Raw genomic sequence first — 27,388 nt, 5'->3', positions numbered from 1 at the left:
TCATTTCCTGCCCTGTGCCTGGCGTGGACCCCTAACCCCTTCTGCACCATCATCAACCTACCTGTAATGTATTTCTCACCCTCAGGTATACTTGATCATTTATGTGTCTATCTTGCCTGAAAGGCTGAGAGCCCCTAAGATAGATATTTGTTTCTTTCATAAACTGACAAATTGATTTCAGCTTCTGTAAAGTTCAAGAGCATTTCGTTCCACTTGCAATAACAAAGAAAGAAAGAAATGAAAAGGCTACACGCAGCCAACTTGCGATAATTTTCCAAATTAACTGTGCTTAAAAAATTAGCATTTCACAAATGACACGACTTTATTTTACAGAAACAAAAGCCGAAAAAGTGACTTTGGAATTGTTAGAGTACTAAAAATAACTGCCCTGCCTATTTAACTTTTCTTCAAGTTGTCTGTTTCAAAGCACGCATAAACAGAAAGAAGCTGTTTTTCCATTGTTTCAGTATTTCCCAGTTTCACATCTCAAGTCAGCAACACAGTTTAGCGGGCAATTATTCTTTAATTGTGTCATTTTTCTCAGTTTACAACTCCCTGGCTAGATTACAAACATCCTGCTGGCAAGAACGAGGCTTTATGTGTAACAGTGCCCACCACAGAGAGGGCTCAGAGACAGGTAGACAGGGACCCCAGGGGCCACACTTTCTGTGCCATCCACACCTCTAAGACCCTCTGCCCTACCGTGGAACACAGAACTGTTTTGGGAAAAGTCCTTCAGCTCCCACATTTGTAGGCTAAGGGAGCAGAGCCCGGAAAATGCCTTCATCCGATCCTACTGTCTCCTGGGCTCCTGCCCCCACCCCCCGCCCCGCTGGCTGGTCAAAAATATGGCCAGTTTATATAAAATCCTGTTTTGTTCATAGTAACCACTCTCCCCTCCCCCTCCAACTCTACTGGCCAAGCGCACTTAAAATTCTAAGGCCTCCATTTGAAAAAGGAATCCTCGGTAAATTTCAGGAGGCCACCCAGCCAAAGGGGCCTGGGAGAGGGACGGCAGGGAACGACCCCTGCTCCAAAGCGCACATCCTTTTCCTCAATCCCTGGCTAGAATCTCAGGGACCCCAGGGGTGGAAGGGAATCAGGCAGTGTACATCTCCAGTGCCAAGCTGGAGGGGAAGGGGTGGTGCGTGGGCCGCCTGTGCCCTGGAGGGGTGGGCTGCGAGTCCCAAGTGCTGAGTCAGGGTCCACTGGGCACTATCCTCCGCAGCGCCCCCCCCTCCCAAGCTCTGGAGATTTGGGAGGCTGCGGGGTACGGTCCCGGACGGCAGGAAGCCAGGTGCGCAGCGGCGGGTCCCGGCGGTGCCAGGCTGGACACAACAAAAGCCGGGCTTGGGGGAGGGCCGGGAGGCGCGGGAGGCGAGCGGGGAGGAGGCGGCTGGGAGCTCCCGGAGCCGGCATTGGCCGCCCGCCACTGGGGGGCGGAGCCCAACAATCCTCGGAGAGCAATAAAAGGCCGGCTCGGCCCGCGCCCGCGGCGCACACAACCATAGAAGGCAGCTGAGTATCGGAGACCAGGCCCGCGGCGCGCTCGCTCGCTCTCTCGTTCGCTCGTTCGTTCGCTGCCCCCCGGCCCGCTCTCGTCTCCGCGCTGCCGGCCGCGCCCCGCGCCCCCTCATCGCCCCCGCGACCAAGAGCCGAGAAAGTTTGTGCGGCGTGTGCGGGCCGGAGCGGAGGGCGCGGCCGCGGAGCGCCGCCCAGACCCGCGCTGCCCCGGCCGGCGAGAGGGGAGCGCCCCGAGCCCAGGCGGCGGCGGCTAGCCGGAGCCCGAGCCCGCGCCCCCGCCCCCCGCCCGCCATGGGCGCCGCGGCCCGCAGCCTGCGGCTTGTGCTCGGCCTCCTGCTGCTGGGGATGTTGCTCCGCCCGACCGACGCCTGCAGCTGCTCCCCGGTGCACCCGCAACAGGCGTTTTGCAATGCAGACGTAGGTAAGGACGGCGACCCCGCCCCGGCCCGGCGCCCACCGTCCCTACGGGACGTGCTGGACCCGTAGGTTTCGCCGGCGCCCCGCCCGCCCGCCCGCCCGCATCTTGCAGAGGGACCCAGCGCCCGCCTCCGGGGCCTCGGTGCCTTCTAGAATCCTGCAAGTTGATGCCAAAATCGTACTTTTTACCCCCTTCCTTCTCTTCCTTTATTTTCCTCTCTGCCGAGATGCTTCTCAACCTCAAAATTCCACCGAAATTCCGCTGCAGCTCCAGCCCCAGAAAAGGGAGCCAGGGAACGGATTGGATTTTGGCAGGCGGAGGGCCCCGGGATGCCAGCGCGGGGGGTGGGGTGGGGAGGGGGGGGCGGAGCGGGGAGAGTGCGGGACACAGCCTAGGGGGTGGGGGGACTCTCGACCTCGGTGGGTTGAAGGACCGGGGACCCCAGGAAGAAACTTTCACAGGTGAGATGGGACTTGGGCTCCTCTGGACTTGGAGCTGGGTGGGGAAGAGCTGCGCTGCCTGGGCCTCTCCCGCCAAGCCGCCTGTGGGGCTCACCAGATTAGGCTGGGGCTGGATGGAAGCTTCCCTCCCCTGGTCAGGTTCCCCAAGGGCTCAGTGGAGCAGCTGGAAAGAGCCCCAGGGCCGGCTCCTCCCACGTCCTGCCCAGGAGGCATTGCACACAGGGACAGGCAGGAGGGTCCTTGAGTGGTGACTGCTTTTTCAGGACATCCACACAAGCTGGGGACTTTGGTGACTGGAGGTTGCAGGTAGTATGGCTGCTCAGGGTGCCCGACAAATATCTGTTCCCCTCAGGACCCCTTGCTCCCCACACATGGGAGCTAGCGAGGAAAGGAGGAGAGCCCAGCTATTTGTTCTGATAAGCAGAGGGGCAGGAGACAGAAGTGGGGAGAATGCAGCAGAAATGGGAGGAACCCGCTGGGCCCTGGAGGTTTCCATCCAGTTCTGGCACTCGCAGGCCTCTACTGCCCTGGTGACAGTCAGCCAGGTTTTCCTGGGGCAGGTTCAGTTTAACCAAAAGGATGGGTGCACAGCAGGTGGGCCTCTGCAGCTCACTCTCACCTCCTGACAGGTTTGTTTTCTGCTACTAAGTCTCAGCTGCCAGCTGTGCATCCTCTTGCCAGCTGTGGTGAGGCTGGGCTGCCCTCACCTGTGCAGACTCAAAGGCAGGGTCTCCGGGTTTCTCCTCTTGTCAGCCATGCCCCTCTGATCTCCCCACGCTCCCCACGGCTCCTGGCCACGCTTCAGTTGGCCCTTGGAGCTGCCGCTGTTGGCCTGGCGCGGGAAGTCTTCAGGTGACCCTACCTGTGCGCCTCACGTAGCTCAGGCCACCTGCACTTGGGGCACGGTGTGTGCTTGCAGAGTGGTTTCCACACAACCCGAACTGGGGAAGTTCTCCAGTTTGGCTTCGCTGCTCAGCAAGACTGGTGGGGGGAGGAGAGGCTCCTCCCAGTGGCGGAGCCAGGATTGGCCTTGCATGCGGTGTCCCCTGGGAGTCCAGGCCTGTCCAGGCCCCTTGCGGAGAGAGAGGCTGTGCTTCTAGGGCAGAATCAGGCCCAGGCTCAGAAGGAATCCGTGGCTCAGGAGACTCTAGGGCTTGGTTCACAGAGGCTGAGCAGGAAGGGGTCGGGCCTTGGGTCCACCTCACACCCCTCGGCCGCACGGAGAGAATGCCCAGCCAGCCACTCCCATCCTTGCCCAGTGTCAGCTGAGGCAGCGCTGGGGCCGTTTCTGCTTTGGGTTTGGATCAAGGGCAGCAAAGGTCAGGGTGCAGCAGTGTCCGAATGCCCCCAGGCCCCCTCTTGTTTCGCGCCTTACCCGCTCCGCCACCTGCATCTGCTGGCGTTTGTGGCTTAGTCATCACGTAGAGCCACAACTCTTAACCCCAGCCCAGCTCAGAGGTTCCACAGGATTGCGCCACAAAGCCCATTACATTAGGTTCCCATGGCTGCTGTAACAAGTGACCACAAACTGGGGGGCGTCAAACAGCGAGAATTGATTCTCTCCCAGTTTAGGGGGCCTGACATCCAAAATGAAGGTGTTAGCAGTGTAGGTTCCTTCTGGAGGCTCTGAGGGAAAATCGGTTCCACCCCTGGTGGCTCCAGCAGTCTTTAGTGTCCCTTGGCTTGTAGACACATCACTCCAGTCACTGCTCTGTCTTCTGGTGGCCTTCTTCTCTGTGCGTGTGACTCTGTGCCCTCTCCTCTTATTAGAATACCCGTCGTTGGATTCAGGGCCCTCCCTAGTCTGCTATGACCTTATCTTAACTTGATCATATCTGCAAAGACGCTATTTCCAAATAAGGTCACATTCACAGGTTCTGGGTGGACATGAATTTGGGGTGGATGCTGCCCAGTATTGTTCCATGGGCAGCCCTTCTGTGCTTAGTCAACTCGGGATATGTCCCAGAGACATCCCAGGGTGGCCATGGAGTGAACCCCACAGTGAAAGCTGTAGCCTTTCCACATGTGCCTCTCCTTTGGGTGGTGCAAGTTCATGGCTTCTGGGTGATGATTCCCCGCTCTGGCCGAGAGCATAATTGCCTCGGGTCTGGGTCTCTTTGTAGACATCGAACGTCCGGCTCAGACCTTGGCTTTTGTAGTTTTAAAGCCCTACAGGTGACTGTGCCACCAGGGCAGTGGCCCGGGGGTTCAGGAAGGGTGATGGTCTGCTGTACTTGGGGTCCCTAAAGACTGACCTTTAGTGCAGTGTGCCGGTTCCTTTAATTGTTGGCTGGACGCAGGCTTGTGAAATGGCTTGGTGTCTACAAGAGGCAGTTGGTTTAGGAAACATTCATTTTTCTGTCTGCCTGTGTAAGGATTTCTGGGGGCATCTCCTTAGCTCTTGCAGCCGGTAGGATTGGAACTGGGGTCGGCAAAAGAGTTTGTTATGAGATTGAGGATGAAGGGGTGGGAAGAGGTGACCGGGGCTCCTCCTGGAAGGCCCTGCTCCCTGTCCTTTCCAGAAAAGTGAGGATGAGCTTCCTTTCCAGGAAGTCTTTTCGCGTCTCAGAGCCCTGCTCGGATGTGCCGCCAGCCTCGTTTCCTCTCATCTAATGGGGTCCTTCGCCATCTCCTACAGGCCTGCACGGCTCCAGTAACCTGGCTGGAAACCAGCTTTGGGCTTGCTCTTCAGGTAGTGCCACAGTGCGGGAGCCTGGAGTTCCTTAGCCAGCTGAGTGGCTTGGCAGACCTGGGCCGCTTGGGCCGGTTTCTGGGGTCGAGGGTGAATCCAGGAGCTCTCTGGGCCCAGATGATAAACTCTCCCCCACGGCCTGGATGGCGAGGCCCGGGGCCACTGTCTCCCAGGAGGGCAGTCTCCATGCCGTCTTTCTCAGGATGCTCCCATTTCTAGACGCTGCTTTTTGCAAACCCTCCGGTGGTCTCTAGCACCAGCTGGGGCAGGGCCCACAGCCTGGTTGCCAGGGCAAACAGGCTGGCCTTGGGCACACACTGATGGGGGCCAGATAGCGGCCACTCGGGGAGAAACACAGTAGGCACTCAGAAGCGGCAGCATCCTCACCAAACATGTGCTCGGGGAAAGCAAGGCAGGTGAGCTTCCTGTGCGTTGAGTGAGGCCTTGAGCGCACGGGGGCTGGGATGGGGGTGGTGCTGTGTAAAGACACTGTTGGCAACTCCTTTCGCAAAGTGTATAATCAGTCTGTGTTTCGTAATCCCGATTTTCCTATCGGGCTCACCTGTGTTGCAACAAGCAGTTACAGGGTGCCCAGCTCTGCCCCAGGGGACATAAGGGAGAAGGAAGGCACGATCCCTGCCCTCAGGAAGGAGCGCTAGGACACTGGTGCCAAGCAGTGTGGAAGCACGTTTAAGACTGTGGGTCAGGGTGGGCAGAAGGCATGTAGACTCCCCACCCCGACCGCCCGCCAGGGGCGTGGCTTAAAGTAAGTCAGCCTCCATGTGCTTTGGGCAAATAATGAACCAAGTAACTGTCACAAGGTGAAAAGCATTTGGGCATCTGAAGAGAGATAACGGGTTCCGATGAGAGGATGGGGAGGGGGCCTTGGGGGGCCCTCGAGTTCCTGGACTTGGTCTTGGACAGTGTTCCTGGAAGGATGTATTCGCCAGGGGAGTGACTGGAACCTGGGTTGGGAGATGGGAAGAGATGTGTGCAGCGCTTGGAGGCTGTGCTGCGGGCATGGCACGTGGCTGGGAGGGAGCTCTCCCCACCCCACGTGTTCCTCCCTCTCTGATCTGAGGACGTGGTGCCAGCCTGGGGCCTGCTGGGTCCCCTGGAGTCGGTGGTCCTGGCCGCTAGTCCTTGAGCTGCAGGTGGGCTTGGGTCCTGCCGCTCTTCTTTTTCATCTCAGCTGGCTTGCCCAGAGCATCCCATTGGTGCGGGTTGAGACGACTCCCAGGCTTTGGGGGTCGGGGGGTGGACGCAGCCACCCTCGTCCTGATGCAGAGCTGCTGATCCAGTGCCCAAGGGGCTGTGGGAGCAGATGAACCCCTTGGGTTCCAAAATGGCTAAGAGGTATGCTTGGAGGACCCCAGGAGGTCTGAAGGATGGGAAAAAACAGCAGGAAAAAGCAAAAGCATGTGTATAACTGAATCACTGTGCTGTGAACCTGAAACTGTCACAACATTGTTAATCAACTGTGACTCCAATATAAAATGAAAAGTTAAAAAATTAAAAATTAAAAAACAATGAAATGGGCTTCCCTGGTGGCGCAGTGGTTGAGGGTCCGCCTGCCGATGCAGGGGACATGGGTTCGTGCCCCGGTCCGGGAGGATCCCACATGCCGCGGAGCGGCTTGGCCCGTGCGCCATGGATGCTGAGCCTGCGCATCTGGAGCCTGTGCTCCGCAACGGGAGAGGCCACAACAGTGAGAGGCCCGCACACCGTAAAAAAAACAAAAACAAAAAAAAAAAAACAATGAAATATATAAGTACTAAGGAAGTAATGTACGAAGTGATGACTATAGCTAACACTGCTGTATGACGTATAAGAAAGTTAGGATTTGCTCTCTTGAGAGTTCTCGTCACAAGGAAAACATTTTTTTTGTTTTTTATTTTATATCTGTGAGATGATGGATGTTAATTGAACATGTTGTGATAATCATTTCATAATACATCTAAGTCAAATCGTTACGCTGTACACCTTAAACTTATACAGCGCTGTATGTCAATTATATCAATAAAACTGGGGGGGAAAAAGCATGAAAGGAGATAAAGAGAAGGCAGACTAGGGGTGTAGGTGCCACCGAGCTCTCCCCTGCCTTGGAGCTCGACTCAGGTGCCTGCCCTGGACACCCCTCCACCCTGCAGTGTGTGTGAGAGCACACGCACTCCACACACACACAAACAAGGGGCTGAGGGCAAGTGGTCTTGTGGCTAGGATGGTCTTTCTGGAAAGAGAAGGGCAGACTGAGGAAATCAAGGTTGAAAGCGTAAAGAACCCTAAATTGGAGGATGGAGCTGGGGGAACATGTACCAGGCATGGTTCAGTGCATGATTTTGCAGTGCCAAGGACAGGGACAGGCTGCCTGGGAAAGGTGCGAGAGAGTCTGGGTACAGAGCAGGCTCGGGGGCAGGAGGGCCCGAGAGGCAGAGTGGGACTGGACATCTGGTTTATCACATAGCGTTTGCATTCCATCCCGAGGGCCTGAGGAGAGGCATCGAGAGTGTGTACCTGTGGGTGACAGCGGGCATCACCCAGGGAGTTTGCTGGAAGGCAGTTGTCTGAATTAGCGTCCCATATTGGACCCTTGGGGCTCAGGGCGTGGGCATGGGTATTTCTCAGACTCTCCAGGTGATTCTGACACCCACCACCAAAGTTTGCACAGAGCAGTCATTTCCAAAGCGAGTACCCAAGACAATCTGAGTGTGAGAAGAGAACGTTATAGATACCTCACTATACGGGTTGACAGGTGCACTTGTGCATAGTTTTAAACGAACAGGTAGATTTTGAGTGCTGGGCTAGGCTTCTGTTTAGTTGCTACAGGATCCGTAGACTGCGAGGGCCATAGGGGGTCGGGGTGGGGGGAGGCTTATGTGAGATGCCCCAGAATGCTGGGAGGAAAGGCAGCCAAGGGAAGTGGGGAGGGAGGAGGACTTCCAGACTGAGGGGCGGTCTGGGTACCAGCGTCTCAGAAAGGGCAGGAATGAAGCTGGCTCCCCCAGCCCAGGCCCAGGCTCTCCCAGGGCCCACCTCCAGGACCCCTGAGGCCTGGGCTGGCTGGAATCCTGGAGCCTCTGGCGCCGCCATCACTGCGTGCATGTGCAGCTCCAGTGAGAAAGTGATAGAGACCCAGGTGAACCCCATTTTGTAGCTGACAGAATTGGGGTCCGCCTCGTCCAATTAGCATCCTAGGTTAAGCTACTGGAGACCCCAGCAAGGCGGACTGGGCAAGTGTTTGCTGTAAAAATTAAATTGAGATGTAATCTCTATAAAGAAGGGTCCTAACCTGGGGGACATAGACGTCTGTTCAGAGATGGGCCTGGTGGGGGGCGGTCTTGAGCCCTGAAACTGTAAGCAAAGCTGTGTGTGTGTGTGTGTGTGTGTGTGTGTGTGTGTGTGTGTGTGTGTCCATGTTTTTCTGTGGACAGGGGCCATGGCTTCCACCAGGTTCTCAAAGCGGTATGTGACCCCTAAAAGGTTAATCACTGCCTGTAAAAGACTTTTTTATGGCCTGTGGGGAGGGGTGAGAGACATGGTGGGAAGGGGCTTTGAAACCAAAGGGTGGGCAGCCTTGCACCCGGGCGCAGCAGCAGAGCCTGAAGCCCCGGCAGTGGGAACCAAGGGGGGTCTTTGTTGTCCCCCCACCTCCCCGAGAGCTGTTAGACATGGGCGGAGGGAAAGGTAGCTGCAGGCAGAAGAGCAATGTTAAGGGCTTGTAGTCAGTCACCCAGGTGAGCGGAGCAGGCACCTGCACGAGGGAGGGACTCAGGAAACGGAAGGCAGGCAGGGGGCTGACCAGCTGGGACGGGGGCTGCCTCTGGGGTTTGACCTCAGGGCCAGGGCCAGGCATCCCCTAACGTGGTCAGGTGTTCAGTGGGGTTCCCTGCTGAGTTCTGCTGAGAGAGACAGTGGGGTCTCCGGCTGTAGTAGCTACAGCAGATTATGGAAGTATGTGAGGGGCCTCGGAGGGAAGAGGAAGTGGGAGCAGAGGCAGTGGGAAGTGGGGACACATAGGTTTGGAGCAGCATGGTTAGGGCAGCTGCTCTGCAGCCCCACGACTCAGTCCAGGGGAGAGATCTTGGGCAAGTGCCCTCTGCCACGGTTTCCCCATCACCAAAGAGGGGATAATAATTTACCTACCTTTTAAGGTTGTGGGCAAAGATCACAAGAAAGGGCAGAGGTGCAGTGCCTAGGACGGTGTCCATGGAGGCTCTCGGGGTTGCGGCGGGGGGACTGGCTCTTTCTGTGCCAGATGCTGTGCTGGACGTGTAATCTTCACCCAGCCCTGAGGTCTGGCCATGGTTATCACACAGGTGGGGGGCGCAGAGACACACAAGCCTGGGCTCTGGTGCCTCCAGGAGGGCCCAGGGGACTAGGAGGGAAACCGTGGTAGTTCTGTGAAGGAAAAGTGACTGTGACAAGTAACAGTAACAGCAGCTGTCATCATCCATGCTAAGTGCTTAGAACTGTGATCCACACGTTCCTCGTGTTAACGCGTCTGATGCACAATTATCCCCATTTTACAGATGATCAGACTGAGGCACGGGCTGATTAACTTGCTTGGGTCACATGACTATCAAATAGCAGAGTAAGAAGACAGAGGGTTTTAAAATGAAAGGAGACTTAACAGCGAGGAGGCTGAACGTGGCGATTCTGGTCCACCTTGGCTTGGAGGGAGGGGGTGGTCTCTGGGGAACATGAAGGTTGGAAACTCCTGGAAGCTGACCTTGTTCGTGAGATTTGCTCATCAACTGGAGATGAGCTAAATTAAATGAAGCTTTATCCTGACAGCAGAATATTAAGCAGTCATTTTAAACAGTATTATAGATTCATGTTTTTGACCTAGAAAAATGTTCAGAGTGCATTAAATTTAAAAGCCCAGTTACAGTCAGTATGCTTTCACATTTCAAACACTGTCTAATATAATTTTTAAGTGCACCATGCGTAACTGTACATTGTAACAAAAAGTTATCAAGCAAATACTCAAATTAAGAGACTAGTCATTGCCACCCTGAAACCTCAGTTAATCCCTCCTGGTCCCAACCCCCTCCTTTCCCTTAGATAACCACTGTCACGGGTTTTTATGGTGAAAATTCCCCAGCATACAGAAGTTTTATTGCTTCTGTATGTATCTCTATCCTTTTTTTTTTTTTTTTTTTTTTTACTGTGCATGTACAGAAAAGTCTGGAAGGGTGACTGTCAAAATTCTAGACAGTGGGTGAGATCAAGGGTGATTTTTATTTCGTTTTGCTTATCTGTATGTGCTAAATTTTCTGTGATTAACGTGTGTGAGTTGTATAATTATTTTAAAGTTAAAAGGCAATGGGGTGGAGGTTTCTTCAGGATGGGGGAGGCAGAGGAGAAGGCTGAGGGCGAGAGGGTGAGTGCCCTGAGCCCGGAGGGAGGGGGAGCGCGTCCAGGGCTGCCCACCTTTGCCTTCATCCCCCAAGAAGCAGATTAGGGAAGGGTTTATTGCCTCTTAAGAAGGCTGTTATTGTTTTTCTGCCTCAGAGACTTACTCTTTACTGAGGTGTAATTCACATACTGTTCACCCACTTAAAGTGTACAATTCAGTGGTTTTTAGGGCAGTCACAGAGCTGTGCAGCCATCGCTACCATCTGATTTTGCAGCATCCCGAGGACCCCTGAGCTGAGTACATCTGAGGTTTCCGAGGTGAGACTCAGGTGGTGTGTTTCCACCTGGTGCTGCCCCAGCAAGGCCGTGCCCTACAACAGGACGCACAGGATGCAGTCGGCCTCCTAAAACTCTGCTGGCCTTTCAGCGCTTGGCAAACTGCACCCTGGCCCCAGACTGCCTATTGTGGTAAATACAGTTTTGCTGGGATGCGGCCACGCCCATTCCTAATACAAAGTCCGCAGCTGCTTTTGAGCTACAAGGCAGCGTTGAGTAGCAGCGACAGAGCTACATTAGTTATTGTACCATCTGGCCCTTTATGAGAACTTTCCCCCGCCCCCCTGGGTGTGAGCTTCCTGGGGCTGGCTCACCTCTCACCTGATGGCCCGCTCCCTGCTTTCCAGAAGAAATGATGCTCGTGGATATCATTCTCTGAACTGACCCCGAAGATGCCGCAAATCTTGAACCTGTGGGCCTAAGAGAGAGAGGGATGAGTTTAAAGGCCATAACCCCTCTGTAGTGGAACGTTCTGGGGTGGAGAGTCCCTGGGGACAGAGCCTGGCTCGGGATGAGTCTTCATGTGGCCCTTTCTGATCTGTGGTCTGGAGATCTTGGTTGGCCTTTCCGGGAGACCCCTTAGGGTCAGGGCATCCTCACGAAGTTGGCTCAGCACCCCGGCTCTGCACCAGGCATGGCCGAGGCCCCTCTGATGACAGTCAAAGGCCCTAGTTAGGTCTTCCCTGGTTGGCACAGCGGTTGAGAGTCCGCCTGCCGATGCAGGGTACGCGGGTTCGTGCCCCGGTCCGGGAAGATCCCACATGCCGCGGAGCGGCTGGACCGTGAGCCATGGCCACTGAGCCTGCGCGTCCGGAGCCTGTGCTCCGCAACGGGAGAGACCACAACAGTGAGAGACCCGCGTACCGCAAAAAAAAAAAAAGGCTCTAGTTAGGAGGCACTTCAGCAGCTGATTCTTAACCAAGGACAGAATGAAATGGACCGACATTTTAGAGGAAAAAAGACGAAGTGGAAGGTATTGGGAGAAGAAGCCTGGGGCTTTGGAGCCTGTTAGAGCTGGTTCTGAGTCCTGACTCTGTGCCTCTGTGAGCCTCGGTTTCTTCTGTAAAAGCAGAATTAAACTCCTCAGGGCCGGGCCATAGCAGATGCCGAGTGAATTTCTGATGTATGAGTAAAGTGTGCAAAAGCATGAGAGGGACTCGATAGATGTCAGCCCCACCCCCTCCCCCTAGAATTCTGAGACCCTGGATGATGCTTCTGTGAAACCTGGTGGCCTTGTCCCCAGAGCTCCTCAAGAAGAAAGTCATGTGTGTGCAAAAGGGAAATAAACCTCCTCTGACATTCCTGGCCCCCTCTGCTTTCTCTGTTCTTCCTACAGTGTGTAAAATTCAGCCTGGCCTCTCTCTCCGTGGCCCAGCTCACTTCTGCTGCCCTTCCTTTAGTCCAGATCAAGAGTTCAGGGCCAGTGGATGGGTTTTCAGCACAGGCCACGTGATGTGAGGGAGACGCGCTCACGCCGGCTCCCAGCACTGTATGGAAACTGTACCTCTGATGGTCCCCTGCTCTGCCTTCTCCGTGCCGCCACTCCCTGGTCACTCCAGGTAGTTGAAAATTCACTGTGCAGAGTTGGTTGACCCGCCCCAGGCCGCCTTGTCCTCACCTGGGTCCCATGACATGTGAGGGTGTAGAGAACAAGGACGGGGTGGGAAAGATGCCAGGAACGCGTTAGATGTGGAGGTGCGCAGGAATGATCTTATTGGGCCACATGTCTAGAACGTTTGCAGGCACGCGATGAGGTCTGAGCTTGCGGTGACCCCGGGCGCCGCAGCCTCTGGAGTCCAGGGTGCTGTCAACAGACAGCACTCCGTGTAGCTGGGAGAGAAGGCCGGAGGTCACTCGTGGGCTTCAGGTTCCTGTGGATTGTTCTGCTCCGAGGGGAACATCCCTTTCCAGGAGGGCTGTTGACCCTGTGACAGGGCGATTTTGGGGGCAGGCACAGTTCTCTCCTGGGGGCTTCTCTCTGCAGCCCTCCAGCATTTAATCTTCAATCCTCAGAAGCCCCTGGGAGAAATGGCCCAGCCATGCCCAGGCAGAAACCAGGTATCTCAGGAGGAATGGTGTTGGAGCAGAGCCATGATGAGCACTGTCAGTCCCCAATTCTTGGTTGTGACATCTTGGCCCCTTGGCCCTGTTGGATCCAGGGCAGGGAATAAAGGAATAAATCTCAGGTGGTGTATGTTTCTTGTGCACCGGTTCGGCGTCGGGGGGGGGGGTGGGGAACCACCGGCAAATAGTCACCAATCATGTCTCTTCGATAAAAAAACATCGACTGTCTAGGGATTTTCAGTGCAAAAGGACTTCATCTCTTCCATTTCACAAGGACTCATGAGGTAGGTGGTAGGTCAGGCAGGTGTCCTCCCCTGTCTGGATGGAGAGCAGTCCATGATCTACCCAAGGTCGCGCAGCCAAGGGCGGCACCAAGAATCTAAGGAACTGGATCCTGGCTCAAGTCTCTGGAAATAGATCAGACGTCACAGCTTTGGCCTTTCCGTTGCTCTGTTCTGTGTGGCCAAGAGGCTTGTTGTCCTTGGAAGGGCTGACGCTAAGTAGGTGTGTTTGGTCCTAACCTGAGCAATTTAGAAGCTTGGAAGGGCATTTTGACAATGCTGATCAAGGACTTTAAGTCTCCCCTTGAATGTAAATTGGTGCAGCCACTATGGACCACAATATGGAGGTTCCATAACTAAAAGTCAGACTCACCGTGTGATCCAGCCATCCCACTCCTGGGCGTGTGTCTGGAGAAAACTAATTCGTAAAGATGCATGCACCCCAGTGTTCATAGCAGCACTGTTTACAATAGCCAAGACCTGGAAACAACCCAAATGTCCGTTGACGGAGGAATGGATAAAGAAGATGTGGTATATTTCTATAGTGGAATATTACTCGGCCATAAAAAAGAGTAAAATAATGCCATTTGCAGCAACATGGATGGACCTAGAGATTCTCATACTAAGTGAAGTAAGTCACATAGAGAAAGACAAATGTCATATGATATCACTTATATGTGGAATCTAAGAAAATAATATAATGAACTTATTTACAAAACAGAAGAGACTCACAGACATAGAAAACAAACATGGTTACCAAAGGGGAAAGCTGGTAGGGCCAGGGGCGAAGGATAAATTAGTAGGAGCTTGGGATTAGCAGATACAAACCACTATATATAAAACATATAAACAACAAGGTCTTACTGTAGAGCACAGGGAACTATATTCAATATCCTGTAATAAGCCATAATGGCAACGCATACAAAAAAGAATATATGTATGTATAATTGAATCTCTTTGCTGCACACCAGAAATGAACACAACATTGTAAATCAACTATACGTTAATTTAAAAAAAAAAAGAAAGAGTCTCCCCTTTGGTCAAGTAACTCTAAAGCTAGGAATTTTTTTGCGGGAAATAATGAAGTGCATGTGCTGGCATCTCGTGACGAGGATGCTCACCTCCATCCTGTTTATCTCAATGTTAGAAGCAGATACAGCAGCAGGGCAGTGGTCAAGTAAATCACAGCCTCGGATGCTCTGTGGGACCAAAGGTTGTAGAATTTTTTTACTGAAATGTAAACTGTTCAGATAAAGGAGGGGAAATTAGGCTTTCTTTTGCGAGTGTGTGTTTTCTAATTTTTCTCTGTTGAACTTGAATGATATGCGTCGTTTTTAAAGTCAGAGTTTGCTGAAGTGTGGGTCTGACTGTGCTCAGCAGTAGGTTGGGCTGCGCTATTAAAGCTGGGTTGGTCCTAGTTCATTGATGGGCCCCATGGAGCAGAGACCCCTGAGCAGAGCAGGTTCATCCGGAGGATGGGGGCTGCATCCTAGGAATCACTAAGATGGTGTCGGGAGAGCCCGGGCTTGGGTGAAATATCTTCAATGCAGGAACTACCTGGGGAGCACGGCGGTGGTGGCCATTCCAGAATGCGTCAAAGGCCCCACAAGCTGAAGTTTTTGGCCACCATGATATCTGCACTCTCCCCAAGCCCCGCCCCAAACTTGTCCCATGCTGAAGGTGGGTGTACATGATCTTGCTGAGAAGAGGCTAAGGGATTGGGGGCTGGGTGTGCTCTGGGAAAGGAGAAATAGACATAAGACTTTGTGTCTATGGGGCCAAGAAGAGGGGCCCAAAAAGTGGGTGGGGAGCTGTGGTTGAGAAGTTCAGGAGCAGACTTCCTGCCCCACGCCGGGTCGGGGACCACATGACCTCCCCAGGGCCCTTCCAGCCCCACACAAAGGCTTTCATCCCTGGATCAGCTCTGCCTCCAAGGTTCCAAGTCCCTGCTGTTGACTTTCGCGAGAAAGCAAACCCTGAGATCGGTTGCTTTGACATTTTGGGGCTGTTATCATGTTCCCCAAACTAAATTTCTCAATTGTCAAATTTGTGGAGGGTGCCCTTAGCCCTAGAAACGAGGTCAGGCATGTCCTATTTCTTATTTTGGGTGGATGGGTGGGTGGGTGGGTGACATGGGGGCCCCAGGCCAGCATTCCTTCCCCCCACCTCCAGTCGGCTCAGCTCAACAGTGGATCCTGGAGGGGCAGATATCCCCAACCTGAGTGGGACCAGATGCCCTCCCTGTGGGAGGAGGGGTGGCCAGCGTTGTCAGGAAGCCCTGACCTTGAGGTGCAACAGCTCAGAAGAGTGACACCCCGATGAGGAACGTCACCGTGCTGCCAGGCTGGGACAGGAAGGATTTTCTCCCTGCCAGACCGTCTTTAAACACCGAAAGCACGCGCACGTCAGGCATCTTCACGGGGCCCCCGAGGTGGCCATCCCTCTGCGCATCACCCCAGCTGTTTGAGCCAAATCTTTGTGATCGGTGGACTCACAACAGGTGTGCTGACAGGTGCTCGTCCTCTGGCTGGCTCGTCACTGTCCCTGAGTTCACCCCAGCTCTGATGTCAGAGCACAACAGCTCTGTTGTTCCCATGGCAGCGGCTGCCAGAGTTCACCAGCTGGGGCGGGTGCTGGGCTGCTGGTGGAGGTGGGGAGCTGCGATTCCAGCCACCTTTGGTCAGTGGGCCCCAGAGACCCAATGCAGAGCACCCAGGGCTGAGGTTCTTGTTGTGTCCCTGCCCCCTTATCCATTGTGAGGGTGGACTTCTTTCTGTGCCCAGTGGTTTGGTGAGGGCGCCTTGGGAAGTGGGCCAGTAAGGGTGTCCAGGACACATGCCAAAAGGCTAATTTGAAAGTCCTTGCACCACGGGGTTCTGCACATACAGTTGGATCGGGGAGGATGGGCAGTGGAAGCTGGTGGGATGGGGTTGGGAGTGAATTTGGTGGTTTTGGGGGGGAGATCATCATACAACAAGAACAGTTGTTGGCACTGGGGACCCCTGACCTAGGTGGGGTAGCTGCAGTAGTAAGGCTGGAGGGAAAGCAGATGACATCGTCAAGAGACATTTAGTAAGGCGCCAGTTGGATCAGCCGTAAGCAGCCCCCCAGCTAGCCTGGTATCTCCTGTGAGTTTGGAAGAGCCTGTGCCTCATGTCTGTCTTAATGAAGCTGGTCGGGGAGGTAACGGAGACAAGATGACAAGGGCTTGTTCTCCTAGAGGCTGGCTGCCCGGCCATCTCAGCCTTCTAGAACTGTCCTTATCCTGAGTGTGCATCAGGGAGATGGTTAAACATGCAGATTCGCAAACCCCACCCCAGGATTCGGGTGGAAAAACGTGCGGTGGGGCCTGGCCAGGACGCATAGTCTACCGTGATCGCCTCCCCACCAGGTGATTCTGATGCAGCTGGTCTAACACCCAGCCGGCTTTATGAACCACTACTCTGGAACTTAACTGAGGGAGAGTCAGGAAGTGAGCAAAAGTGGAAGCTCTGGGCAGCACACTGGGTGTCACAAAGTGTATTTCTAGCAGCTAGAACTCAGAGAAATGGAGTTTAAAATGTTTCTGATGTTTGTTTTATCTGGGCTTGGCTCGGATGCCTCCAGTGATGGGTGTCTCACTACCTACCAACTCAGCCCAGTGATTTCGAGACAACCCTGTAGAAAGTGCTTCTTTCCACCCGGGCCAATTTCTGCCTCCCTGTAATGTGTTCTTGGTGGTCTGGTCCAGGCATCTGGAGACACGCACAGTAAGTACCACCCTCTTCCCCAAGCAGCTTGCCAAGGATGTGGGTGTTTCTGATGGTAATGAGCGCTAGCATCTGTGTAGATGATGGGTGTTGCTGTTATTATCCCCGTTTTACGGATGAACAGAGACTGAGGCACCCAGAGTTAAGAAACCTGTGCTAGGTCACACAGTTAGTCAATACTCTGAACCACCAGAGTACACTGTTCTAGACTCTTAGGACTTTCCTTCCTATGACCTGTTTTTGTTTGTTTTTTCATTCTCCTCCTGAACTCTGAGGCGCTTCTTCCCATCCTTAACCACTCTCTGCCTTTCTGAACCATATCTGGGAAGACATACCTCTCCCTTACTCAGATTTTCTCCTTATTTAGTAAAAGTGTAATTCTCATTTAGTGTGTATTTCTCATTAGGTGAATTCCTAATAATTTCTTTTCTTTCTTTTTTGTTTTTTGCCGCACCGCGTGGCATGTGAGATCTTAGTTCCCCGACCAGGGATTGGAAGCGTGGAGTCTTAACCCCTGGACCATCAGGGAAGTCCCCCTAAAAATTTCGATAGTTGTATTTTGATTTTAAAACTTGCAGGCCATCCCGTTTGATCTTCACGCATCCCATGGGGTGGGAACAGGGTGGGTGTTCCTCCAAGTGCCTCTTTCGCGTTGCGGCCGGGAATGTCCAGGTGAGTCTCACCTGTGCAGGGGCTGGGCTGGACCATTACCCTGCTTGTTTCAGGCGTTTCTAGCAACACAGGTAACGATCGCATTGGCTCTTTTGGTGACCACGGTCTCTGCCGACTGAGCTCACAGCCGGCTCGGACCCTCTCGTCTCCAGCTTTGCTCCTTCGGAGCTACATTCTCCACTTGGCACTTGCAGGGTCGGATGTGGGGACCCACGTGTGGGTTGTAGATGTTTTCCCAGTATGCTTGGCCTTGTTAGATTTGGCCAGGGGTTCAAGCCTGTGAAAAATCTGAGCTGAAGGCTTGCATGCCAGCAGCACGGCTGGTTTTCCATCTCCCTGTGGGTGATTGAGTGCCGGGGACATCGCATCCAGAGCTGGTGGCCATGGATTCAGACGCTCATGTACTTGACTCATGGAAAGCCCGCCAGGGCCCCAGCCTCTACTCTTCTTGCTTTAGACACACTTTTAAGACACTGATTTGTGTGGGTCCCACATCATAGCAGTTTAGAAGCCGTATGAGAAAAGGGGGATAGGGTGCTGTCAGACACACAGACAGAAAGTTACAACTACGGAGGAAGCTATAAGAAGTACACTTAAAAACTCCAAATTATATTCAGGGGTCATTTAGTTTAGAGGAACTCTGTCATATATATATATATGATTTTTTTAGTGGGGGTCCTATATATCTTAAAAGCCCTTGAGGGATTCTCTATATTATAGTTCTAAAGATAATCCAGAGTTGTAAGAAGGTCAAATTATGTCCCTTCTGTGTGCTCTCAGGAGACAGAGAAATGTTTAACTTTACACATGAAAGAGTAAGCTTTACTTATATGGAAATGTTCTCTCTGGCCATGCCAGCTAGTTGGGAGCCCTTTTTTTTTTTTTTTTTTTTTGGCGATACGCGGGCCTCTCACTGTCGTGGCCTCTCCCGTTGCGGAGCGCAGGCTCCGGACGCGCAGGCTCAGCAGCCATGGCTCACGGGGCCAGCCGCTCCGCGGCATGTGGGATCTTCCCGGACCGGGGCACGAACCCACGTCCCCTGCATCGGCAGGCGGACTCTCAACCACTGCGCCACCAGGGCAGCTCTAGGAGCCCTTTTATAGCTATTTTTAAATGTTTCAAAAGAAAATGTGCTAAACTGTGTCCCTGGGGCGTTGAATCTGTGGGCCCCGGAGAAAAACGGGAGCATTTTCCTGTTGCTGCGGAAATCAGGGGCGGCCTTGTCAGGGAGGAAGAACCAGAACAGGGCTGGGGAGAGGTGGGTGGGTAGGATGAGGGGGGCTCTCTTTGAGGAAGAAGGACGGGCACGAGCACAGCGAAGGTGTTGGACCTGGGTCAGGGGCATTTGGGATGCCCGGCTGGGGAAGGGGGGCCGGATCCTGAGCTGCTGGAATGTTCCCAAGCCTGTCGGCCAGGGACTGCCCGACCGACTTTGGTGAGATGGTTAACTGAGCGCATTTCTGGGCCCCTCCCCACTGAGGCAGAGGTGGGATCGGTCTGGGGCGGGCCGCCAAATCTGCATCTTAACTAGCAGTTCAGGCAACCCGTGAGGCAGGTGGCCTCTGGCTATGCTTGGAGACTTGCTGGTGCCAACTGCACAGGGCCCGTTGCAGATGCTCAAGTGACACAGGTGGCCGAGTTAGAACAGTGGCTGTAGCCATAGTGCTGGGGAGGAGGAGTCAGGTGGGGTGGAACGGGGGTGGTGACAGGGAGCCTGGTTAGGAGTCTCAGGTGAGACCCTTCGACCGGAGTCCGGTCCACCTGGCATTGGAGCCCCTGGTTTGGGCGCCACCCAGCCTCCTTCGTGGTCACCTTTCTTCCTCGGCCTGGGGTACCCTGGAGCCTCCATTGAGGGATCAGAAGGCAGGAGGGCTGCTGCGGGTCTGGCCCTTCCTCGTGGCCTGGGAGGGGGTCTGCCTCGGCTGAAAAGTGATCTGAGCCACTACCCAGGTGACCGCCGTGGGCTGGCTCCACGCACCGGGGACGCAGAGGGTGAGAGGAGAATGGGCCCAGTGTCCTTCCCATCTGCCGCTCTGAGTGGAGCTTCTGTAAGGAGAGGGCTGCGGCTTCCCGAGGGGTTGAAGGCAGCCAGCACAGGCCAGCCCGTCCCGCTTCGGGGGAGCAAAGTCAGAAGGCCCGAGAGAGAACCCCGACACTCAGAACACTGGTCTCAAGTCAATGCGCAAGGAAGGGCTTGGAGGTGAGGGCATGGGGCAGCTGGGGACATGGGCAGAGGGCAAGGGTGCCTCTGCCAGTTGGTACAGGGATTTCAGTTCCTGAACGAGGGAGCTGACTCTAATTTCCGGGCTTTATCCCTAAGATCACCACCCAAATGTTTCAGGTCTTCATCCATTTGCGTGTCTCCAGGAAAACCACCTGGGCAGCAGTGGGGCGCCCACCCCAACGGGCCTGGCTCAGGGTGTAACGGGTGACCGAGTGGGTGGGGGCCCTCCAGAGTGGGAGAGGCTCGTGCAGGTTTTGCTCATTGTCACCAGTTAACATGGGGCGTGAGCCAGTGGCTCCAGGCCCAAAAATAGACCTTGGATCCCGGGGTGCAAGTTTCCCCATTCTCTACAGGTGAAGCGACATTCACAGCGCTCTCCCTCTCCTCACCTGTTTGGACACCCCTGTGGCCATTCCCGGGGGTGGGAAAAGCTCAATCTCTGACATTTGGGACCCAGATTCCAACCCAGTTCCTCCCTGTGAGCTGGGACGGTTACTCAGTTTCTGCACTTCTGTTTCTTGGTGGAGTACAATTGCTGGGTCATACGGTAGATCTACGTTTACCATCTTATAGAACTGCCAAACTGTTTTCCAGAGCGGCTGCGCCATTTTGCATCCCCACCAGCAGCATGTGAGGGTTCCGATGTCCCCACGTCCTCACCAAGTCTTGTCATTGCCTGTCTTTTTCATTGTAGCCATCCTAGTGGGTGTGAAGTGGTATCTTCATTTTGCGTTTCCCTGATGAGTGTTGGTGTTGAACATCTTTTTATGGGCTTTATTAGCCATACGTAAATCTTCTTTGGTGATGTGTTTATTTCAACCTTTTGCCTATTTTTATAAATTTAGTTATTTATTTTTGGCTGCATTGGGTCTTCGTTGCTGTGCGCAGGCTTTTTCTAGATTGTGTTGAGCGGTGGCTACTCTTCCTTGTGGTGCGCGGGCTTCTTATTGCGGTGGCTTCTCTTGCTGTGGAGCACGGGCTCTAGGCACGCGGGCTTCAGTAAATGCGGCATGAGGGCTCAGTAGTTGTGGCACATGGGCTTTGTTGTTCCGCGGCTTGTGAGATCTTCCTGGACCAGGGCCCGAACCGGTGTCCCCTGCATTGGCAGGCGGATTCTTATCCACTGCACCACCAGGGAAGTCCCTGCCCATTTTTAAATTGGATTGTTTGTCTTCTTATTATTGTAAGAGCTGTTTATACAAACTGATTCAAGTCTTTTGTTGGATATGTGATTTGCAGGTATTTCCTTCCAGTCCTTGTCTTGTGTTTTCACTTATTAACGATGTCTTCTGAAGTGCAGAGGTTTTTAATACTGATGATGCCACACTTATCAATTTCTTGTATTGCTTGTGCTTTTGGTGTTATATCTAAGAATCTTTGCCTAACCTGAAGTCATGAAGATACAGTTGTTTCCTTCCAAGCATCTATAGCTTTAGACCTTACCTTAAGGTCTGTGATCACTTTAATTTCTGTATATGGTATATAATTTTGTATATGATGAGATAAGGGTGTAAATTAATCTTTTTTGCATGTGGATATCCAACTGTCCCAGGAACGTTTGTTGAAAACGAACAAAAAAATGACTTTTTCCCCCATTGAATGGCTGTGGCGCTTTTGTTGAAAATCTCAACCATTGTGTTTAATTTCCCAGCTTTCTCTTTCTCTCTCCTCTTGCTCATTGTGGTGGTTGGCAGACTGGTAGAATATGATGTTAACCGCATTTCCACATGTATAACTGCATCATCATAGTTTCCAAGAGCCAGCGGCTATGTGACCATTGGTCAAAGACAAGATGGTCTACCCGAGTAGCAGCTGCCGTCTGCCAGCTGTGTGATTTGGGTCAAGTTTCTTAATTGCTCCCTGCCTCAGTTTCCCCACCCGTGAACCAGGGGTGCTAATAACTCCTTACCTCGACGGTTACTGTAAAAAAGATAAGCGGAGGGCAGCCCACACAGTTGACATTAGTTGTTCCGCTGATGCAGCTGTGTTTCTGATGACCAGCATTACTTTGGGCTAAAATTGCTCAGCCTGGCTCCGCACATCCTAAAATAAAGAAGGGAAGGGATACCCACACAGTTGAGGGGCGCCCCGTGCAGACCGCAGTGCCTAGGAAGCAGCTCCCATAGCCCACACATCTGGCCGCTTTTGACATCAGCTGTAAGTGATACTCTTTTTTGGTGTGAATGCACCTTCTTTAGGAAGCCCTGGCAGAGCACGTGTCCCTGAGTGATGCCAAAGAGATGTGAAAAAAGAAATACCACTAGCTTAACTCCTCTCTGGTTTGCACTGAATTCTAGTACAAACATGCACGTCAGCACACTCACCCACACTCACCTCCCCCTACACACACACACACACACACACACACACACACACACACACACACACCTTTCCTGGCAAGCTCCTCCTCCTTTACCGCTTCCGCCTTTCATTTGTAAGTAGCTCCCTCCAGAGGGCCAGACATTTGCATCACCCCCACCTGAACCCTAACTTGTCTCCGAAGGTGGGGTCTTAACCCTAGCACTGGACATCTGGAGCCTGGTCCCTGTTTGTCGTGGGGCCGTCCTGGAGGGAGGGGGGCTGTAGCACCCCCCCTTCCAGTTGTGACAACCAAAACTGTCTCCAGACATGGCCACATGTCCCCCTGGGAAGCAAAACCACACCCCACTGAGAACAGCTGCCCTGCCGGGTCTCATTAAAGGCGTATGAGACAGATCGGGAGCCGGAGAACAGACCCTCGTGGGCAGATGTCAGGAAAGTGATCTGGAGGGTCACGTCCCCCGGCCTGTCCTGCACTCAGAGCCCCATGTGCCTTGTCTCCAGGGCCTCACTGTGCTCGGAACGCTCCGGGCAGCGCTGTGCATCTTCCTGCCCTGTGGGCTTGCCGTGAAACGGCCATAGCACCTGTGGCTCCTCGGCCCTGGTGCCCTGGAACCTCCACTCTTGGTTCACACCACCTTCTCTCCGAAGCCATGTCTGCAAAGGCCCCCGACATGAAAGGAAACGCGGAGAGAGCCCCTTGGCGGAGCCCCAGTCCCGACAACGAAGCCTTGCTTTTGAGGCAGAAGCACCAATTGCTACACGTCCGAGAGAAAGGAGACCTGCCCCCGCAGAGGAGACAGGACCTCTAGCAGTGGAAGAGCTGCCCCAGCGCTTGGCCGAGGAGCTGCAGGCAGAGCAGCAGGAGGCCCCAGGCCAGCAGGTCCGAGGCCTGGAGAGGCTGTACTTAGCACATCTGTTGGAGGGGAGGCGGTGGCGGGCAGACTGGCCGAGGACCATGAACCTGACTCAGAGGGCTCGACCCAGCCAGGAGCAGCCAGGTCGCCCAGGGCCGAGAGGAAGCACACAGTGGCCGTGCGGCAAGAGAAGGGACACAGGGAAGAGCTGGTCTGACGGCAGCCCTGGTGCACCACATCCCGGAGAAGAGCGGTGGACCAGGAGAGGCGGGGAGCCTCCAGAGCCACGGGCCTGAGTCCTCGTCCCCTGAGCCCACCAGAGAGGAGTAAAGGAAAACACGTGCCTTCAATGAAGACCGGCGGGGGCCACCGTCCCATTGACCCTGGGCTGAGCAGAGGGACAGACTTGGTCCCTGCTGCTGTAGGGGAGATCAAATGCCTGGAGGAACGGGAGACCGAAACAGCCCAGGACGGCAGGAGGCAGCTGGGGAAGCGAACGGCTTGTCTTCAAGGCCCGAAAAACCACTGTTTGGATCAGAGCCCCGAGGGCAAAGCCGCCGACCTGGAACAGCTGTGGCCAGTCGGCTCGACCTGCAGAAGGGGGGCCTCACCGCTGGCAAAGCTCTGTGACAAGAGCAGGTGGTAGGGAGAGCTGGAGTTTGCCTCTGAAGAGTTGTTGTTTGATACCAACCGGAAGCTGAGAAAACACCTGAACTTGCACCTGGATCTCAAGCCCGGGATGGATCAGAGCCCCAGTGAAGAACAGGGCTTTGAGGAGACGCAGGCGTGGAGAAGGGAGAGCCAGAGAAAGAGGAACGCAAGAGATGCAGAGATGGACATGGTGCCCGCCGGGGAGCCCGCGAGTCCAGCGGGGGTGGACGCCCACCTGACGCCGTCCAGAACCAGCTTGAAAAAGTTACTAAGCAAGCCCAGGAACCAAAAATCCCATAGGATGGCCAAGTGCGTGCTTGAGAATGACAGTAAACCGTGGTCTCCCGAGGCAGGGACATCTGTCGATGAAGAGAACCTGCTCTCGTGCAGCCCCGAATCCAGCCAGGAGCCTCCCCGACCGGACGCCCTGGTGCAGGGCTCCCTTCAGCTTCACCCGCCAGAACAGGCAGACAGAGGTGGCTTGACGGCATCAAGGCAGAAGCAGAAAATGCAGGTGGAGCAGAGAACACCAAAGCAGCTGGACTCGCTCGAGCAAATCAGACACCCCAAGATGAGCTTGGAGGCCGACCTCCAGACGGAGCTGGAAGATGGGAGGAGGGAACAGGGGCAAGCTTCTCTGGCTCATCGGAAGCCTGACTCCCCCTCCAGACCAGGAGAAGAAAGGAGGGTATGACCGCAGCCCCACTTCCCCCTCGGCCAGCATTGTCCACGATGACAGGCACAGTCAGATGATCCGTGACCTTCAACAGCAAATTCTAGAGCAAAACAAGTTGCACAAGCGGTTTCTTGAAGAAGCCAGGAAATGCTTGTGAGAGTTTCAGGGAATATGTTAAAAGCGAGAGTCCTGCCCCTGGTAAATACATCACTGATAACTGAGCTGGCACCCAAGTCTGTGCGATTGTATTTGCACCATCTGCTCAGAAACCTGTAGCCTCTTTAAAATGGGCCAACAGTCATCCTTCCATCCTTTGGAGCGAATTCCTCTGCAGGAATCATACTTATTGCCAGTCTCGCCTTTAAAACTAAGTCCAATTCAGGAAGACTCCTTAGCACGAACATGTGGGGCGCGGTAGGAGGGTCTGGCCATTGTAGCTCAAAGGTGTGTCCCGGAGCTGAGGCTGTTTTCACGTGCCACAGCACAGATGGAAACACCAGGTACATTTAAGTGCTTCAGATGTTTTGGCGAAATGAACACTGGACTTTGAGGGGCATGCAAGGTCAGACGGGCGCAGTTTCAAAAGATACATCATTTGTTGCTTAGCCAGTGGCTGAGACGTTAATGGAGAGATTTAACAAAAATCTTTTAGTCTTTCAAACGAACGTCATTTAATAGGACATCAGTAACATTCTTATAACTTTAATATTAGAAAGCAGGAGGGAGGGAGAAAGGAGGGGGAGAGGGAGGGAAAGAAGGGGGTCGAAGCAAGAGGCAGAAAGAGGAAAGAGAGAGAGGGGAAATGGTTCCCAGCAACTCAGCCCTATAGACTCCTTCTGGGGCTGGCAGTGCTGGGGGAACCAGGGTGTCTGGTAGGTTCCCTACCCTCCAGCTTTACCTCTGACCCAGAAGCCTTGGCAGTCGTAGAGACCCTACACTGGGTGGGGTTTTATCTGCCTGTTACATACTTAGGGGTTGGAATGGGGGTGGACAAACCTTTTCTGCAAAGAGCCAATAGTAAACATTTTAGGCTTTGCTGGCCATACGGTCTCCGGCAACTACTCTACGCCTGCCTTTGCAGCTGGAAGACAGCCACAGACAACACATAAATGAATGGGTGTGACCGAGTTCCAATAAGACTTTTATTTACAAAAATAGGTGGTAGGCAGGCTTTGGCCCTTGGGCCAGAGCTAACTGACCCCTGGACTTAGCATATGAAGGAGATGTTCCTTCCCTCCCTCCGTCCCTCCCTCCCAAGGACCTCAGATGCACCGGGTGGGATAAATCCTCTTCATTCATGATATGTTGGCATCATTGGGCCATCAATGGCCTTTTTTTATCTTATGTATGTTTGGCATCATAGCCCAGCCGTGTGCAAGTGACCAACAGAGTGAAGGCAGCGTCTGCTGCGACCCCAGCCCATCCATATATAGACAATATAATGAACAACTGTGAGCCTACCAGCCAAACCCAAGATCTGGAATGTTTGCTGAAAACCAGCTTTATCTGTGTGCTACTTCCCTCTCCTCTACGCTGTTCCTCCTTAGCTGTATCCCTGCACTTCACTACAACCCGAACACAGCCTGTATTGTTTAGTTTTACTTCTGCTTGAACCCTATAAAAAGGATATTATATCATGTGTGGTCTTTTGGAAGCGTTTTTGGACCCAACATAGTTAGTTCCTTCGTGTCACACGTAGGTGTCATTTTTGCCACAGCGTCATAGCATGTGACCCTCTGAGCCTTCTTTCCATAGCTGCTTCTGTTTTGTGCCAGTTCCCCAAAAGTGAACTACGTCCCTAATGCATTTGGATCAGAAGGCCTGGCATCAAAAAGTGCTTTGGGAATGTTTGAACATCACAGCTGGGATGTAGGTGTGGGAAAGGTCCCATCCCTCCTTTTCTCTCCATTTTCACCTTTTTTTTGGGTCCCTGGAAAATGTTGACCTGATATTATACTGTTTTTCCTTTGCAAGTACTGAGTGACAGACACTGCCCCACGTCACTGGAGCTGAACAGTGAACAACACACACACAGGACATGTTCTAGTGGAGGATATAGGTAACAAGTGACCACAATGACAGAGGGTGATAGAGGGATACTCAGAGAGGTGGGGTGACTGACCGGAAATGTGTCTCTGAGCATGGAGCCCACAGCCCCTGAATGCGACCATTTGTATGGAGCAGTAATGGCATCCCACAAGGTGTTTTTTGTTTGTTTGTTTGTTTTTCAGTTTTGTTTTAAAATCAATAGCTTGAGTGAGGAACCTTCCACCATCTCACGTCTCCATCGTGTGAGCCTCCATTGTCTGTGGCTTTTCCATTTTAGGTGGAGAGAATGTTTGATCCCAGCCCGGTTTCTCTCACCTGCTTCCGGAATAGCGGGTCAAGGCTGCAGAGCTGCTCTGGGTCAGGGCTGCAGAGCTGCTCACCAGTTTGGTCTGAGCCCAACAGTGAATACGAAAAAAGTCCTGGGGCCAAGAGAGCTTTGTCACTCCCAGGCCAAATGAGGATTCCCTGCGGGGAGGGGCCCTGGCCTTTAGCGGCTGCTCAGCTGGAACTCCCGTCTGCCACTACGGGATCACCTCGGTCTGAGGGTGGAGGGGGTGCCGTGGGATCACTGGGTTTAAAGCCGTGGCCACGATGGGACCCAAACACTGAGTAATGAGATCCTCATGACTCGGGCTGGAAGCCGCAGCCTAATGAAGGGGCAAGCCTGCCTATAAGTGCGTTATTTTTGTTTCCACTTTCAGAGGTCATGTTTGTGGCCCGTGTGTTCTAGGTGAGGAATTGTCCCTTCTTGGCCACACTTGAGCTAAAAGTAGGTGTGGGGGATGGGCAGCGAGACGTGGTGGAGGCTGACTCAACTCTGCCTGGCCTGTCACTCCCACACTGTCCCCTGGAAGCTGGATGAGACGCCCTGCCCTTTCCCACCTGTCCTGCAGAAGGCTGAAGGGGGGCGGGCCAGGGTACCCCCTTGCCCGGGTCAGTGACGTGGGTAATGAAACAGCCCTCCAGGACTACCCCCGCCCGCCACCCACAAAAAGAGCTGACCCTCCAGTGATTCCCGATGGAGATGTCACCGGTAACTTCCATCTCTCATTGGTAT

At 53.7% G+C, this 27,388-nt stretch overlaps 2 protein-coding genes across 2 annotated transcripts in view; both read left to right on the top strand.

Annotated features, from left to right (window-relative positions):
* Nucleotides 1-1,505: 1,505 nt before the first annotated feature.
* Nucleotides 1,506-27,388, top strand: part of TIMP2 (TIMP metallopeptidase inhibitor 2) — a 51,090-nt gene continuing 25,207 nt past the window's right edge. Inside the window, exon 1 of the mRNA XM_059998233.1 lies at nucleotides 1,506-1,945. Within this exon, the coding sequence (XP_059854216.1) occupies nucleotides 1,816-1,945 (130 nt within the window). The 5' untranslated portion in view covers nucleotides 1,506-1,815. The remainder of the gene's footprint in view (nucleotides 1,946-27,388) is intronic.
* Nucleotides 22,773-24,460, top strand: CEP295NL (CEP295 N-terminal like). The gene is given in 4 exon segments (XM_059997008.1): nucleotides 22,773-22,911; nucleotides 22,914-23,026; nucleotides 23,029-24,267; nucleotides 24,269-24,460. Coding segments are annotated over 4 exon segments (1,683 nt in total).

Source organism: Delphinus delphis, chromosome 19, assembly GCF_949987515.2.
Source record: "Delphinus delphis chromosome 19, mDelDel1.2, whole genome shotgun sequence".
Lineage (NCBI taxonomy): Eukaryota > Metazoa > Chordata > Mammalia > Artiodactyla > Delphinidae > Delphinus > Delphinus delphis.
Note: the sequence above shows the minus strand (reverse complement) of the source record. Positions and strands in the feature narration are given on the sequence as shown.